The sequence below is a fragment of the Balaenoptera acutorostrata genome, chromosome 10 (assembly GCF_949987535.1).
Source record: "Balaenoptera acutorostrata chromosome 10, mBalAcu1.1, whole genome shotgun sequence".
Taxonomy (NCBI): domain Eukaryota; kingdom Metazoa; phylum Chordata; class Mammalia; order Artiodactyla; family Balaenopteridae; genus Balaenoptera; species Balaenoptera acutorostrata.
The window spans coordinates 56,816,634-56,834,650 of record NC_080073.1 but is presented as its reverse complement, the minus strand read 5'-3'; the positions used below and the strand labels follow the sequence as shown (position 1 = coordinate 56,834,650).

The 18,017-nt window shown below is 38.6% G+C and overlaps 1 protein-coding gene across 3 annotated transcripts in view; it reads left to right on the top strand.

Annotated features, from left to right (window-relative positions):
* Positions 1–18,017, top strand: part of CMC1 (C-X9-C motif containing 1) — a 74,386-nt gene that overhangs the window by 3,729 nt on the left and 52,640 nt on the right. For all 3 annotated transcript variants that reach the window (XM_057555500.1, XM_057555499.1, XM_057555498.1), the window contains one exon: positions 17,642–17,731. In XM_057555500.1, the coding sequence (XP_057411483.1) occupies positions 17,642–17,731 (90 nt within the window). The remainder of the gene's footprint in view (positions 1–17,641; positions 17,732–18,017) is intronic.

Here is an 18,017-nt window from a genome sequence, read left to right as displayed (position 1 = left end):
TTTCTTCCAGAAATCTAATAAGGGGAAGAACGTGGTAGTGAGCGGGCTCAGGGGTGGGAAGTGGGCTCAGGAATTTCATGACATTCCATGAGTAAGATGTGTGTATCTTGGGAGGATGGCATTATGGCAGCTCTTGGAATACTTAGGTTGCATGGGTTCTTTTAGTGGTTCCCATGGAGATGGAGGTAGATGAGCTTTAGGTATACCAGCACCCTCAGTCACTGGAAGATTCTGCTTTTCAAGTTAGACATCTAAACGGTTGGGAGAATCTTTTTTTTTTTTCTGAGCATTGTGTGATTAATATGGAAAAATAAATACTATAATGTAGTTGATTAGAAAATTTTTTATTTTGTTATTGCTTCTGTGTTTTCACAGTATCTGGTTACACACAAATTATATTCAAGTTGAGAGCTAAAAATCTGACTTCCCACGTTTTATGTATTGCTAAGCTCAAATCATGTTTGCACTAGAAAATATATTGCTTTTGTCTCATTAGATTAACAACCTGAAATTGTTCTCTGAAATTTATTTATTTATTTTTAAAATTTATTTATTTCGGCCCGTGGGATCTTCGTTGCGGCATGCAGGATCTTTCATTGCGGCGAGCAGGCTCTAGAGCACATGAGCTCAGTAGTTGTGGCCCACGAGCTTAGTTGCCTGACCAGGGATCTAACCCGAGTCCCCTGCATTGGAAGGCGGATTCTTAACCCCTGGACTGCCAGGGAAGTCCTCTGTTCTCCGAAACTTAAAAACGCTGGCATTAGCAGAGAGCACAGGAGAGAGAGAAGCATTGAAGTCAAAGAGGGATGTGTTTGGAGGCCCTGTGGGGTTTGGACTGTGATCATGAAATGTCTCCTAAACCCGTTGGTGGAGTTTGAATTTTATCCAAGAATAACAGGGAGACACTGCAAGTGCAAGAGAGTGACAGGTAGAGCTTTCCTTCATTGTGTGTTGATCTGACTTTTGATCAGATCCCGAGCGAGATCTCAGCTGAACCATCTGCATTGGGGCATCACACCTGGAGGCATGGGAGGTCCGTCTCTCGTGGGTGGTTGTAATTTTGACCACCTGGCCAAGGTCTTGTCCCATTTCTTTGCTATGTTTTTCCTATCTTGTAATTAATAAGTAATCTGTGGGGAGACCATTGAAGACCATGCAGATGTTCATTCCTCATCAAAAATCCCCCTTTGATTGAGTCTCCATTGATGATTTTTGCCCGATTCAGTCTTTCCTATGATGGTTACAGAATGATGGTTTTCTACCTCCAGCGCTCTCTCCATGTTTATTAGATGGTTGTTGACATTTTGCTGTAGACAAGAAACCATTTTGTTTCTTATTGATTTATAGATTTGTTATTGGTGTGGACTCATGAATTTCTGTCTTCTCCATGGTTCATCATTTGTTACTGTGTGTAATTATTTTGGTACTCACGTTTTCTCAGATTTGGCCAGTGAGAGTTCGTTCAAACCAGCTTCTGGGTCCTTGGGACGTGCTCCCATCATTTTTTGAGCATTTCCTTTTTTTCTCACACAATATCTCTGGCTCCTCTAGGACCTCCCCTGGCCCAGCCATAGAATTACTCATTTCTCAGACAAGCCCTGGTTCCTTTACTTGGGCACGGTATTGAGGAACGAGATTTGGGCACCTGGGCACCACTTGGGTGTTTTATGTGCAGGTGATTTATTCATGGAGTGTTTTTAGGAAAAACCTGCCAGGGAGGGAGGGGAACAGGAGCAGGAAGGGAGGAGGCTGAGTAAGGGTGTGCTTCAGGGCTTGTCCTGCTTTGGAGGCAAGGGAGCTGGGCTTTGTGATACCTGTCAGCCCAAGCCCGCTGCAGGGGTAGGGAGAGGGGACCTCGAGAAGGAAAACCACCAAGTGCTCCCATGCCCCAGGGCGGTGCTGGGAAGGTTGCAGGTGTGATGTTTCAGGTTCTCTCCTCCAGGAGGCACCTGTGTTCCCCGCCACGGGAGGGACACCAGCTCCATCCTAAAAATAACTTATGTGAGTCTGTTAGGGACCTTAGTTTGGGTAGTGAGAGCTTGGATCAGGTAGGCAGGTCAGGTAGGAAGGGGTACCCTTGCACACATAACGTAAATACACATAGATGTGTGTACTGTGTCCAGGTGTAAAGTATCTCGGGGTTGTGGTAAAAAAGTTTAAATATACCTAATATATGCCAAATTGTTTTTGTTTTTGTTTTTCCTCTAGGCCATTTGACATGCTGTTCCTTCTTTTTGGAATTTTTCCCTTTCTGCCCCACCCCCACACCTGTCTAAGTCTTGTTCATTTTTTTAAAAAAATCAGTTTCAGAGGATGCTTTCCCTGATGGTTACCACCCTCCAGTCTTTTGCAAATTTTTTTTTTTAATATTTGGAATTTTAAAAACCACCAAAATTTCAAATAATCTGGGTATGGAGTTTCTTTCATTCTAATCTAGAGTTTTTTCCTTGAGAAATAGAATGAAACCTATAGACGGGGTATGTCTATATGTATCATATAACTTGAGAGATGAAGAAAAATCTGATGTGAAAATGGGAATATTTACTTGCGTGGTGACCAGTAAATGTCTTTCATATGGTTCCATATCTTTATATTAGCGAAAGGATGATTAGAAAGGATAGGCCAGTTATTACACGTAGACTGCAAGACATTCTCCACCAGCCCCAGGAGGCACTGTACTGTTATGCAGTTAGCACCGAATTGAATTTGGGAATGAGTAGGACTGACTTGTTTCAGACTTTGCCAGTAACCTCAGGTCCTTTAAGAATTCTGAACGGCATAATCTGAGATTTGAGGATGAGGGGCAGGGAGAGTAAGATGTATCAGCAGCTGAGGCTGCTTCAAGCCTTAAAGTTGTATGTTTTTAAATACTTCCAGCTGGTCTCAAGGGGTTCTTGACTCAGCACAGAAAGTTCATGTTTCATTGACTCGATTAGTATGGTTATTTATCTCTAAGGGTGTTAATGCTGTATTTGTAGGCATCGCTAGGTGTATAGATGTCAAAAATGCAAGTACCTTAGACTTGATAGAAGTGGGCCACACAAAATGTGCCCAAATAAGAACGTTGATTCCCAAATTAACCTTCTCCCCCCACCAGCCCCCATTATACTTTTACATTTGTAAGTAAAGAGATTGAGGGAAAACATTTTTAAGAACGTGGTGTTTACTATCCTGCATTGTGTTTTTGCTAAAGAACTGTTACTGGGAGGTTTTCCAGATTAAAGGATTTGTTAATTAACTAAATATGATTAATTGAAAGACAGAGTTTTAAATGTTTGTGCTGCAGAATAAGGTACATCAGTGTATAAACAATCCTTAGCATGTTGCTTGGTACATAGTAGGTGCCTGATAAATGTTTAACAGAATGAATATCAAATGAATGAATATATTTTTTCAACTATTTGTTAGTATGATTATCAAATATAGAAATTTAAATACATGTGTCATTTATTAAATAGTTTTATTGCATGTTTACCATATGCTAGGAGTTAGAGGGAGTTACGGAGGTTAGTGAGACATGTTCTCTGACCTCATTCTACTTAAGTTTTGTGCAGTGTTTTTTTTTTTAATTTTTTTTTTTTTTATATCTTCCAGTCACTTAGGCTGGGCAGCCAGGTGAGGGAAGGGGTCTTGGGCTATGCCCCTTAACCCTTGGGTGTCTGGCATGATACGCCCATTTTCTTTCTTTTTTAAAATTTATTTATTTTATTTATTTTTAAAATTTTTGGCTGCGTTGGGTCTTTGTTGCTGCGCGCAGGCCTTCGCTAGTTGTGGTGAGCGGGGGCTACTCTTTGTTGCGGTGCAGTGGCTTCTCTTGTTGCAGAGCACGGGCTCTAGGCGCATGGGCTCAGTAGTGGTGGCTTGCAGGCTCTAGAGCGCAGGCTCAGTAGTTGTGGCTCACGGGCTTAGTTGCTCCGCGGCATGTGGGATCTTCCCGGACCAGGGCTCGAACCCTTGTCCCCTGAATTGGCAGGTGGATTCCCAACCACTGTGCCACCAGGGAAGCCCCGTGCAGTGGTTCTTAATCTAGAATCTGATATTCTAATTATTTGGGGAGCTTTTAAAAATACCAATGCCTGGGTGTTACCCCAGCATCTCTGTTTTAACTGGTCTAGGGTGGGACCCAGAATCACAATTTTTAAAAGCCCTCACAGGTGTGGCTGTTAGATGCAGCCAGAATTGAAAACTTCTGGTACCAAACCCTGTCTTAGTCTGCTTGGGCTGCCGTAATAACATTCCATAGACTCGGTGGCTTAAACAGTGAACATTTATTTTCTCGCAGTTTGGGAGGCTGGGAGTCCGAAGTCAAGGTGCGGACCGATTTGGCTACTGGTTCTTCCCCTTCTTTACAAGGCCACCTATCAGATTAGGGCCCTACCCATATGAGCTCATGTAACTTCAGTCACCTCTCCAACTACAGTTATTTTGGGTTTAGGGCTTCGACATGAAAATGGTGGTGGTGGGGACACAGTTCAGTCCGTAGCAACCATTGATCTAGCAGGAGAAGATTTCGTAGGTAGTGTGCTGTGCTGTGTTCTAAGTCCACGTGTGATTAGAGCCATAGCGTTTGTGCATGAAACACCGTGGGGTTAGAGGGTGGAGAACTCGCTTTCAGGTGCTGGGGTCAGGGAGCACTTTGGGTAGCACAAGAGTTGAGTGTGATGTTAAATAAGTAAACTTTGATAAGGAAATAAGAGGTAGGAGATGGAAAATAAAGACAGAAGATTGAGCTTGAGTTTGACTTGACTAGTGATTTGCTGGGTGGTGATGCAAGATTGCTTTGAGCTATGTAAGCCTCAGGTTCATAACGCCTGCTCCTGCCTGTGATGGTGTTTGTAAAATGATCCCTTCTACCACCACTTTTTCCTTCCTTCTGAAAATATTTATTGTGCTTTTTCTGTGTACTATATAAATCCAAGCTGACTTTTTTTTTTAAGCTAAGAAGGATAATATAACCACTGGGGTGGCAGAATAAAGATTTAAACTATAGAAATTTTAAGTTGAAATTCTGATGCTGGTGGGACTTGGGAATTACTAACAGATACTTGAAAATGTGGGCCGAGTAGATTTGGAGATGTAGACAAGCAATGAGAACACAGCATAAAAAGCACCATTTTTAAGGTGGAGCCTTGTGGGATTGCCGCGGGAGGAATAGGAGCAGAGCTTACCTAGAGAGTGTTTATACTTTTTTCAGTATTACCATAGTTCAGAATATTTTTGAGGCTCCTTTAGAATTTGCCTTCAGCCTCTACAGTACACATATCTTAATATCTTAATTATTTATCTTAATATCCTCATTTTGGTAAATTTTTGTTCTGAAGGTGAACTTGAATTTCAGCCAAGGTTAGCCAGAGGCAGTCTGGTGAAGGTGGTAGGAAGAAAGTTGTATTGTGGAACTGGTTTTAACTCAGAACTCAGACTGGCTCTGAAGGCCATCCTGAGAAAGATGTGAGTGATTTGAGCAAGGGTTGAATCTTTGAAATAAGTGAATAAGGTCTCAATATAAAAATAATTCCCTTGCTGTGTTATCAAAGTGGTCCATGTGTTTTGTTAAATTTTATGAACTCTTACAAGATGGAGGGGAAGAACTGGTAGAGCTAGTGTGGCCAGAGGCATTGAGAAGCATTCGTAAGGATGCAAGTAGCCCACTGTGTTCCAGACGGACACCGGAGGGAGGGAAAATAAATCAGGAGTGTGTTGCTGGGAGGCCCAGGCATGCTGTCATTTATTCCTTCTGTTTCCCGTAATAACACGGCTGATTTTCTATTAGATATCAATGGGAAATTGTGCTTGTAGCAAAAGACAGTCTTGAAGTTTTACCAAATAAAGTAAATGTGAAGCCTTTTCATTTAAGACATTATGGCCACAATGGAGATTGCAGTGCTTTTCTAAAATTGGCATGTCTTCCTGCATAAGTCGATTTCCTGCTTTGGTATACTTTTAGTCTTGTCCCTTTCTGGCCTCATCTTGGTTAAAGCAATGTGGGTGGAAGAGGAAGTTTTCACACCTAGCAATCTGCAGAATCTGAGGTCCAAGAAATAGGTGCTTTGGGGAAATGGGCACATGTGGTGTGAACGAGGTGGTTACTACCAGAGGAAGCTGATAGGACAGAGGAGTACAAATGTAGCACAATGATTGTGGGAAGTCCGTGGTGTGTGACCCAGAAGCAGAGCAGAAATAGGCACATCTGCTTCATTGATGTGCTTTCTGGGTTTTGTAAGTTTGAGCTTATAAAAAGATTCTATTGTCACTGACTGACCTCATATTTGATGTTTATTCTCTGTGAAGGTACTTTTCAGCCAACTGACAAATCAGTCCTTTTGCTTTTTTTTTTTTTTTAAATAATTTTCTTCATGGTCAGAATCATTTAGCTTTACTTTCTGATCAAGAAATGTGAAGTTTTGAATTTTGCTTGTTCAAAACGATGCTTCTGAAACCAACAATCTTCTTGTCCAAGGGTTCGTTCAGGCTTCACCGTGACTTTGGAAGCTCACGGGACCTTGTTTGCTGAAGTCCCCTGAAATAGGCCACTGCCCCAGGTGAGGGGTCGGGTTGTGGAAGAAGATTTGGGGCCTGCCCTTTTATCAGAGGCCTGGGTTATTTCCCCTCTGTGAGTCTCCATGTTTTTATGTGCAAAACAGAATCCAAATACTTAACCTGAGGGGGCTTTAAGAAGACTAAAGGGTGTTCCTGGCCTTCATCTTGAGGTTTCATAGCCAGAGGCTGCTGGACTGTTGGGAGGAAAATCTTTCCTGCTATGGATTTTCTTTGGAAGACAGTGGGAAAGGGACACTGATCTTCCTTGTGTTCGTTTTCCCAGTCTCCGTACCCCTGCCCGCCCACCCCTTCTTCATATTACACTGTTGCTGTAGAAGTGGGTATGACTGAGCTGGCAGACACAGGGAAGTCTGGTTGGGGCATCAGTGTCTTTGAGCACTGAGACCGGAGTCCTCCTGGGCTCCTGGTGTGAAGCACGCAGTGCAAAGGTACCAGTGGAGAGCTCTGGTCCTGCTGTATTGTACACAATGCTGTCTGCCTGGGCCCTTCATTTGGAGACTCTTGGTAGCTGGTATAGAAGAGGGACTTAAAGTAGAAACCGTTGCTAATAAGAGCAGTTTTGCACATCTACTACAAGCATTTTTCTTATTTTTCCTCCAGAGTAAACAGTAGCATGGAAATGTCTGCGGGAACAAGTAAGTGCAACTAGGAGGTTCCAAAAAAGACAAAAAAGTGGCATTATCTAAATAACAATTAAATTAATTACATTAGAACATTTTCAGTGTTGAAAAGGTATTCCTTGCCCTTCCGGTGTCACTTCTTTCCAGTGGAAGATTCTGTGATGCTCTGAGTTGCGTCAGTGTTATCTTTGTGGATTCATGGCAAGTGCTGCTGTCATTTGCCTTGTAATTGAGGATGGCATGTTGCAGGAACACGTGAGCCCCAGAGCAAAGTCTGAACTAACAAAGTCAGCCAGTGAAAAAGGTGAAAATTGACTTTCAGGTGATGATAGAATGTTGAGAAGTTAGAGCTTTGGAAATTTTCCCCAGTGGTGTTATCCTGATTCTTCATCTCAGTATAAATTCATGGGACTATAGAGTAGCAAATTCTCAAAATTTGATTTTTTTTGTAGGCTTTGGTGCAAATGTATAACATATGCATCATATTGACATTGAGGGAATCACCCTGTAATTTTGTGAATAAAAAGTGCCATATCTATAATATTTGTAGTATTGAAGGAAACTTTGAAATATGTATAAAATCATAATTAATTAAAAATTGACATTTAATGATCGGTATGCTACCAAGTGGTATCAGAATTAATTATATATTTTTAAGTCTGGTTTTTTTTTTTTCTTTTTTTTTTTGGGGCTGCATGGCATGCAGGATCTTAGTTCTCTGATCAGGGATAGAACCTGTGCCCCCTGCAGTGGAAGCGCAGAGTCCTAACCGCTGGACCTCCAGGGAATTCTCAAGTCTGTTATTTCTGATTTAACACCAAGAGTGTAGAAAATCTAAATAAATATTTATATGATTCTAGAATTTTCTTTGCCATAGGAGGTTTTAGAAGAACGATCAGAACGAGTTCTTGCAAACCATTTAAAAAATGTTTCCAGAGGAATATTATAACCTAGAATTTATAATGTAGGTAAATTTAGGTAATCAATATTATAATTTACTTATGGAAAAAATGGTTCAGTACCACAAAGCTATGTCTTTATTCAGGGAGCTAATTTAAAAAATTAGTGCTTTATCTAAGACCACTGCAAGATGTGTAGAGAAAGAGTGGATTCATCAGGACACATTATAGGTGAGTTGTATAGATTAAAACTGTATGAGTGAAAGGAAGAGATCACATTCTGAAATTGATTATATAAAGTAGATCAGCATATCACAGTATTTCTTCTAATCTGTTCAGTAATAATACTGTTAATTACTGATGCCTAAATATGGTTTGCACTATAGACAAGGAGAAAAGAAGTGTGTGGAGACTGCCCCAGTTTTATTGTCTTCCCTCCAAATAGATACCAGCTTTCCACTCACAGGATGTGTCACAGACACTTCAAATTCAGCTTGTCTACCCTGAATCACCCTCCCACCTGGGGTTTCTTTTGTCCCCCTGTCTCAGGGAGTGGTCACATCATTTCATTTGGAGCCAGAAAACTGGGAAGCTCTCCTTGACTCATCCTGGTTCCTTAGTCCCCTCAGTTCCCACCACTCCTCCAGAGCCTCCCTCTCAATCTGTCCTTTTTTCTCCACCCATACTTGCAGTTCCTTCTGTATGCTAGTGTTCTTTTTCTCATCTTATAGCAGCTCTGGCAAAGCTAAGGAAAAGAGAAGGCATAAATCAATAGTGTAGGCCAGAGTTCAGCAATCTATACCCTGGGCAGAATCTGGTAAGGCCTGTAGGCTGTGAATGGTTAGTAACATTTTCAAAGGGTTGTTAAAAATAAATAAATAAATAAAAGGAGTATACATGACTGAGATGGTTTGTAGCCTACAAAGCTTGAAGTATTTACACTCTGGTCCTTAACAGAAAAAGTTTGTTGACCCCCTGGCATAGGTAGTGAAAATTGGGATACAGTTATAGGTGTAGTAAAGAGGAAAAAGTCATGTGAACGTCTTCATATCCTTATTTTTAAATTTTAGATGAAATGGATAGTTTCCTTGAGAAATACAAACTTACTAAAACTGCAACTGACTCAAGAATGAATAGAAAGCCCTTAGAAAATTGGATCAGTAGTTAAAACTCTCTTGTGTCTATCTCCCACACACATACATACTCCCAAACCCTGACTAAACCAGGTACACACACACATATACACATATACATGGCAGGATATTGGCTTATGTGATTGACTGTTGGGCAGGTCTGAAATGTGTAGGGCAGGGTGTCAGGAAGGGCAGCCCTGGAACTCTTGGTCATGAGCCAAAGGTGTGGTCTGCAGGTGGAATTCTTCAGGAAAATCTCAGGTGCGCTCTGAAGACTTTTCAACTGATTGAATCAGGCCCACTCAGATTTTCTAGGATGATCTTCCTAAAGTCAACTGATTAAAGACGTTAAGCACATCTGCAAAATACCTTCCCAGCAACAGCTGGATTAGTGTTTGTGTGAATACCTGGGGACTAGCACCTCACCAAATTGACCCATAAAGCTGACCATCACGGGTGGTTTCTACCAAACTTTCAAAGGACTGGTAATAATCTTGATTTTTATACAAAGGGGTCCAGAGAATACAAAATGAAGTCCCTAACGTATTGTTTGAATAATGTGACTTTGATACCAAAACAACACAAAGATAGGAGAGTAAAGTCACAGGCAGATCTCAACATGAAGATAACTTCAAAGATTCTAAGCAAAATTTGAGCACTCAAGACAGGTGCTGCTGGTTACTACTCACTGTTCTTCTAAAAGACAGACAGAATTGAAAAAGAAAGGTACAGAGCTTTCCTGATGATTGTCTATATAGAAATTGGAGGACTTCCCTGGTGGCGCAGTGGTTAAGAATCCGCCTGCCAATGCAGGGGAAACAGGTTTGAGCCCTGGTCCGGGAAGATCCCACGTGCTGCAGAGCAACTAAGCCCATGTGCCACAACTACTGAGCCACAACTACTGAAGCCCGCACGCCTAGAGACCATGCACCACAACGAAGAGTAGCCCTTGCTAGCCGCAACTAGATAAAGCCCGCGAGCAGCAATGAAGACCCAACGCAGCCAAAAATAAATAAATAAATAAATAAATTTATAAAAAAAAAAGCAATTGGAAGAGAATCTATTGGCAGAGTATTAGAATTAATGAGAATTAAGTAAGGTTGTATTGGTTATAAGGACAATATAAAAAATTTAGTTGAACCTACATACCAGCAATAAATAATTACATATTATTTATGAAAAGATACCTTTCCTGATAGAAATAGATCTAATAAAAGATGAATAGTATCTTGAAGGAGAAAGTTATAAAACTTCTTGTCTAGTTAATTATTTAATTTCTGATAGTTAACGTGTTGCAATCACCCACTGTGAGTATAGGTTTGTATCATGTTTTAAAGTTAACATATTATCAATTGAAGTAAAATATATATATAGTGAAATTTACAGATTGTGAGTTTTGATAAATGCATACACCCCAAACAGGACATCCCTCAGAGAATATCCGTCTCAATGCCCATGGATAACTAGTGTTCTGATTTTTATCATTGTAGATTAGTTTTGCATGTTCTTGAATCCTATGGTATGTACTCTTGTGTCTGGCTTCTTTTTCTCAACAGAATTTTTGAGATACACCCAAGTTGAGTAAGCCAGTAGTTCATCCTTTTGTAGTGCTAAGTAGTATTCAGTGGACATTTAGGTTGTTTCCAGTTTGGGGCTATCATGAATAATGCTTCTATAAACTGACTTGTACAGGTTGTTTTCTGGACATATATTTTCATTTATCTTGGGTAAATGAATACCTAGGGAGTGGAAAATAGGCTGGGTGTATATTTAACTTTATAACTTAATAAGCAGGTTTCCAAAGAAGTTTATCATCTCACACTCCTGCCTGCATGTATGAAAGTTCCAGTTGCTCCATGTTTCTTCCTTACATTTGGTGTCATTAGTGTTTTTCATTTTAGTCATTCTGGTGGGTGTGAAATGACATCATAGGTTTCATTTGCATTTTCTTAATGACTAATGATTTTGAGCACCTTTTCACGTATATATTTACAGTTTTGTGTATCTTCTTTTTGAAGTGTCCACTATAGCCTTTTGCCTCTTTTTTTATTGGGTTGTTTGTATTTTTGTTATTGATAGGAGTTTTTTAATATATTCTAGAGTCAAGTCCTTTGTCAGATACATATATTTTGCCCATTTCTAATTGGATTGTTTTCTTATGGTCGAGGGTAAGCAAGTCTGAATATTCTGCAAATACATAAAGATCTTCTCCTATGATTTCTTCTAGAAGTTTTTTTTCCTTAACTTTTTATTTTGAAATAATTACAGACTCAAGAAGTTATAAAAAATACTAATGTGTAGAGTCTCTTGTGCTCTTCACCCTGCTTCCTCCAACAGTGAAATCTTATGTAACTGTAGTACAAATATCAAAAGCAGGAAACTTGACGTTGGTACAATACTGTTAACTAGACAGTAGACCTTTTCGGTTTTCACCAGTTTTTATATACATGCATATGTTTGTGTGTATGGTTCTATGCAGTTTTACTCCATGTTCCTGTTCTTAAAGGGAAAGCATTCAGTCTTTTACCATTAAGTATGATGTTAGCTATAGATTATTTGCAGATTCTTTGTTAGATTGAAGAAGTTCCTTTCTAGTCCTAGTTTACTGAGTTTTGTTTGTTCATTTTTAATGAATAGTGTTGAATTTTATGTGTTTTTTTCTGCGTCAGTTGATGTGATCTTACGGCTTTCCTTTTTTACACTGTTAATATGATAGATCACATTGATTGTTTTTCAAATAGTGAACCAACCTTGCATCCTTGGAATAAAGCTCACTTGGTGTGGTGTATTTTTCTTTTTATATATTGCCAGATTTGATTTGCTAATATTTTGTTGAGGATTTTTGCATCTGTATTCATGAAGGATATTAGGTTTGTTTTTTTTTTTTAATATAGCTTTGCTTTTGGTATCTGAGTAATGCTGCCCTAATAAAATGTGGTGGATTCAACAACTGCCATTGTGTAATACTGTAGTACCCATGTATTGGAAAAAGTCTGCGTATAAGTGGACCCTCACAGTTCAAACCCTTGTTGTTCAAGGGTCAACTGTATTGGTTTGAGACTTTAAATATGAGCATTTATTGCTATATATTTCCCTATAAGCACTGCTTCAGCTTTGTCTTACAAATTTTGATATGTTATGCTTTCATTTTTATTCAGGTCAGTGTATTCTTTTACTTCCTCTTTTGACTTATGAATTATTTAGAAGTGTGTCATTTAATTTCCAGGTGTCAGGAGGTTTTCCTGCTATCTTTCTGTTACTACTGTCTAGTTAACTCCATTCCATTTGATTTATCTGTAGGGTTTCTGTACTTATTTCTTAGTTTTTTTAAGTGGTTGTTCTAAAGATTACATTATGCATACATAGTTTATCACAGTCTACTAGCACCAACATTTCATCTTTCAAATAGAATGTAGATATCTTACTACCACCAAAGTTGCTTTATCCTCTTTCCTTTATCATGAAGTCATCTTTAATATTATCTCTATATACATTGAGAATGCTATAATTTTTGCTTCTGTCAAAAGTAATTTTTAAAATTCAAGAAAAGAATAGTTTATTACATTTATCCTTTGTGTTGCCCTTTCTTCATTCCTGTTGTTCTGAGTTTCCTTTTGTTAATATTTCCTTCCTGTCTGAATAACTTCCTCTAGCCATTCTTTTACAACAGGTCTGCTGGCAAGAAATTACCTTAGCTTCCTTTCCTCTGAGTTATCTTTATTTTGTCTTCAATCCTGAAAAACATTTTTTCTGGTTATAGAATTTTTGATTGACAGGTCTTTTCTTTTAGTATTCAAAAATACTGTGACACTTCCTTCTGGCCTCTGTGGTTTCTGAAGAGAAAGCCTTTGTCTTTTGAATTTTTGTTCTGCTATATTTCTCTCTGATGCCTTGAAGATTTTTTTTTTTTAATTTTTGTATACAGCAGTTTCTTATTAGTCATCAATTTTATACACATCAGTGTATACATGTCAGTCCCAATTGCCCAATTCAGCACACCACCATCCCCTCCCCACCGCGGCTTTCCTCCCTTGGTGTCCATACCTTTGTTCTCTACATCTGTGTCTCAACTTCTGCCCTGCACCTTGAAGATTTTTCTTTCTCATTTTCCGAAGTATGATTATGATTTGTCTGGGTGTGTATTTCTTTCGGTTTTTAACTGTTTTCTTGAATTGATAGTTTTTTGTCTTTTGACTAGTTTGGAAAGGTGTCAGTCATTTCTTCAAATATTTTTTCAGCCCTGCATTCTTTTTACCTCTTTTTCTGAGACTGTGGTAAAATCAATGTTAGATCTTTTCTTCTTGTCTTGCAGGTTCCTGAGCCCCAGTTCATTTTTTTTTTTTAATTAATTAATTTATTTATTTACTTTTGGCTGTGTTGGGTCTTCGTTTCTGTGCGAGGGCTTTCTCCAGTTGCGGCGAGCAGGGGCCACTCTTCATCGCGGTGCGCGGGCCTCTCACTGTCGCGGCCTCCCTTGTTGCGGAGCACAGGCTCCAGACGCGCAGGCTCAGTAGTTGTGGCTCACGGGCTTAGTTGCTCCGCGGCATGTGGGATCTTCCCGGACCAGGGCTCGAACCCGTGTCCCCTGCATTGGCAGGCAGATTCTTAACCACTGTGCCACCAGGGAAGCCCCCCAGTTCATTTTTTAAAAAGCCATTTTCTATTTTATAGATTGGAAAGTTATTATTGAATTATTTTCTAGTCCTCTGACTTTTTGTTATGCCATTTCCATTTGATTTTTGTATATTAATCTTGTATCTGGAAGCCTTGCTAAACTCACGTACTAGTTCTAGTAACTTTTTGTAGATTCTATTGGATTTTCTATATAGACGCTTATATGATCTTTGAGTAACTATGGTTTTATTTTTTCCTTTTCAATCTGGAAGCCTTTTATTTTTCTTGCCTTATTGCACTGGCTAGAACTTCCAGTATAATGCTGAATAGAAATGGTAAGAGCAGACTTCTTTATCTTTTGTTCCCTGTTTTAGGAGGAAAACATTCAGTGTTTCACCATTAAATATGATATCAGCAGTGGGTTTTTCTTTAGATGCTGTTTATCCTGTTGAGGAAGTTTCCTTCTGTTCCTGCTTTACTGAGGGTTTTAATTAGGAATGGATATTAGGTTTTTGTCAAATGTATTTTCTTTGGCTTGTTGTCATAACCATGTGTCTTTCCTTCTTTAGTTTTTTAATATGATGAATTACATTTCTTGACTTTTGAATATTAAATGAAGCTTGCAATCCTGGGATAGACCCCACCTAGTCATGAAGTATTATCCTTTTTTGTATTGCTGAATTCAATTTGCTCATCTTTTGTAAAGAGTTTTACATCTGTATTCATGATGGGATATTGGACTGTAGTTTTCTTGTAATGTCTTTATCTGGTTCTGATATCAGGGTAATGCTGGCTGCAGAGCAGTTTTCTGAAAGAGTTTGTATGGAATGGATATTATTTCTTTCTTAAATGTTTGGCCACATTCACCAGTGGGGCTCTCTGGGTCTGGAATTTTTTTGTGAGAAAGCTTTTAACTACAGATTCAATTTTCTTAATAGATATAGGGCTATACTGGTTATATGTCCTTTTGAGTTAGGTTTGGTTATTTGTGTTTTTTCAAGGAATTTGTCCACTTCATCTTTGTTGTCAAATTTATTGACCTACATTTAAAAATCACTTAAATACATTATTATTATATAAAAATGTGTATCATTTCTGATCTTTGTGACCTCCCTTTTTTCCTGGCAAGGTGGTTTATCAGTTTTAATAATGTTTTCAAAGAACCAGTTGTGGTTTCATTGCTTTTCTCTATCATTTTGCTTGTTTGTTTTGGTTTCTATTTCATTGATTTATGCTTAGATCTTTATTATTTCTTTTCTTTGCTTTGTGTTTATTCTTTTTCTGATTTCTCAAGGTGGAAGATTAAGTCATTGATTTAAGACCATCCTTTTTTTCCAATGTAAACTTTTAGTGCTATAAATTTTTCTATCAGTACTGTTTTAGCTGCATCACACAAATTTTGATATGTTATATTTTCTTTCATTTCAAAATACGTTCTAATTTCTCTTTTCATTTCTTCCTAGACCCATAGGTTATTTTAAAGTGTGTTATTTAGTGTCAAGAGATCCTTTTGTTACTGATTTCTACTTTAAATACACTGGTGTCAGGGAACATACTTTGTATGATTTGAATTCTTTTACACTTATTAAGATTTGTTTCATAGCCCAGACTATAGTTTATCTTGGTAAATATTCAGCTGTTATTGAGTGGAGTATTCTATAAACATTAGGTCAAGTTAGTTGATAATGTTGTTCAAGTACTCTATAGTTTTAACATGTAAATGTAAATGTATGTTTTCTAATATGCCTTATATATTTACACTTGTACATCATGGATTCATTTTATTTGATCAGAATATATTCTCTGTTACTTCTTGTGGCAGATTTTATTTTACAAAGAAGGTTACAACAGTATCTTCCCTCCCTCAGGCTCCGTGTGATGTGGCCCTCCCTCCACTGGAGTGTAGGCTGAGCCCAGTGACTTGAAATCAACATAAGGTAGCGGGAACAAGGCTGCACGGCTTCCACGACAGGCTCAGAAAAGGCCGTTTACCCGCTGTACCCTGTGTAGGTGATTTGGCCTTTCCAGTCCGCATATCAGATAAATATGTGAAGAAAGAAGTCTTCTTGGCAGTAAATCCTCCAGCCCCAGCTTTTGCGGCTGTTGAAGTCAGGGCCTGTGGCTGGAGTCTTCCCAGATGAGCCCCAGACACAGAAGCAGAGGAGTCACTTCTGCTCTACCTGCCTGAACTCCTGCCCATGGGCTCCCTGTGCATACAGAAGGGTTCTTGTTTTCCATCATCACATTGGATTAGTGGCTTGGTTTGTCGCACTATGATAAAGATCACTTCTTTTTCGGTGGGGTTGAAAGAGATAAACTTTTCAGTTCCTACATATCTGAAAATATCTTTAATTTCACTCTTAATTGGCTCTGGAATTCTTGGATATAAAGTAATTCTTTCTCAGAACTTTGATGTTATTTCGTCATTATCTTCTTGCATACACGTCTTGCCCATGAAACACGATGTAAATCTGGTCCTTGTTCCTCTGTGTGGTGATTTTTTTTTTCCCTTTTGAAGCTTTTAGGATTTTTGAGCTTCAGATATTTCATCAAAGTGCATTTAGGTGACCTATGATTTGTTTCTTTCTGAGGACTCATGTCTTTTTATTTGCTTCAGTATATTACATTTATTTGAAAATTTTGTTTTCTTTACTCTTTTCACCCTCTTAGGGGTTGTTTACTTCTTGATTAATTACAGTTGGGTTCTCCCTTTCACTGTGTTGTCCTTCAACAAATTTAGGTAATTCTTGGCTGTTTGGTTGTTGCTGATTTGTTTGCTTTTTGAAATGCCTTCTTACCCTCTCTACAAATACTGTATCACTTCATAGTTGCATCCAAAGGTTGTTGGGAACCAGGGAAAGCTTAGGGGGTTCCTGGTCGTAAGTGTCACTAGATAGATACTGAGAGACTTTCTGATCTTTTGGAGATAAGTGCCTGTATTTACTTATTTTACCTGTGGTCTGAAGGCAGCAGAAGAGTGACCTCCTTTGGCTCCTGCTGCAGTATTTCGACCACTAATGCTTTGGTTTCCTCTAGGGATGTCTCCTTCTCCCCGTTTCTGCTGCTTCAGAGCGTGGAGCATGCTTCCTACTTTTGGTATCAGTTTTTTCCTGGGAAAAAACTCTGAGTATAAGATTGCCTCCTTTAATCTGATCTCATCTGCCTTTTGCCTTTCAGAATTCCTGATCATTTGGAGGATACTTACCCTTTTGGAATTTAGGGTTCTCTAGGAATTTGAGGAGCAGGTGGGAGTTTGGAGCAGGTGCTCCGGCTGCTGTTAGTCTAACTGAGGTAGTTCTATTTAAAGTGCACAGAAACCTCCTGTAGTTTGTTTTTCTATGCACACAAGTTCTACTTTTTCTTCTTCTGCCAGCTCTTTCTTAAGCTACTCATGTTACTGGGTAGAGAAACTACTCACATGTCTCTTAATCTTGGATCTCTTCATCTATCCTTGGATCTCAGTACTGTATTGCTAAAAATCCTCTTTGTGGATTATATGAATTAAAAAATTATAACACTTTATGACTTTAATTTTGCCAAGACTACATGGAATGTGTTATCAAATAAAAGTGTTGCAACGTAGTTTGCAGAATGTTTTAGAAAGATGTTGCCTACACCCTCACATTTTTTTCTTTTGTATATAAAACAATATTTAGAATGATTTTCAGAGACTAAAGAATCACAATTTCATGAGGAGTCACTTTTTAATATATTTGCATAGGCTTTTAAGTAGACCAGAGTGCTTATTTTTCCCCTAAACTGGTGATTTACCTGAGACTTTACTATATTAAAGGAAGATCTTTTTTTTTTTTTTCAGAGCAGCATCTCAGACATGTCGAAAAAGATGTTTTGATCCCCAAAATAATGAGAGAAAAGGCCCGAGAGAGATGTTCTGAACAAGTTGAAGGTAAGATTCAAATATTCATATGAAGATCAAATACGTTTTTTATAACATGATCTGAATTTAATCCTTAGCCTTGGAATCAAGTAGTCAATGAATTAATATGTATGAATTGCTTCTTACCCTTTCACTCAGATACCAGTATTTCAGCTTTCAGAACTTCCAGGCAGTGTTCAATTCATTTACAATTGAAAAATATTCTCCCAAATTCCTAGTAAAAAGCATTTTTTCCCAGATGTACAGTTATATAGAGAGAAAAACTTGTATTCATATTTTGGAGAAACAAGTTATT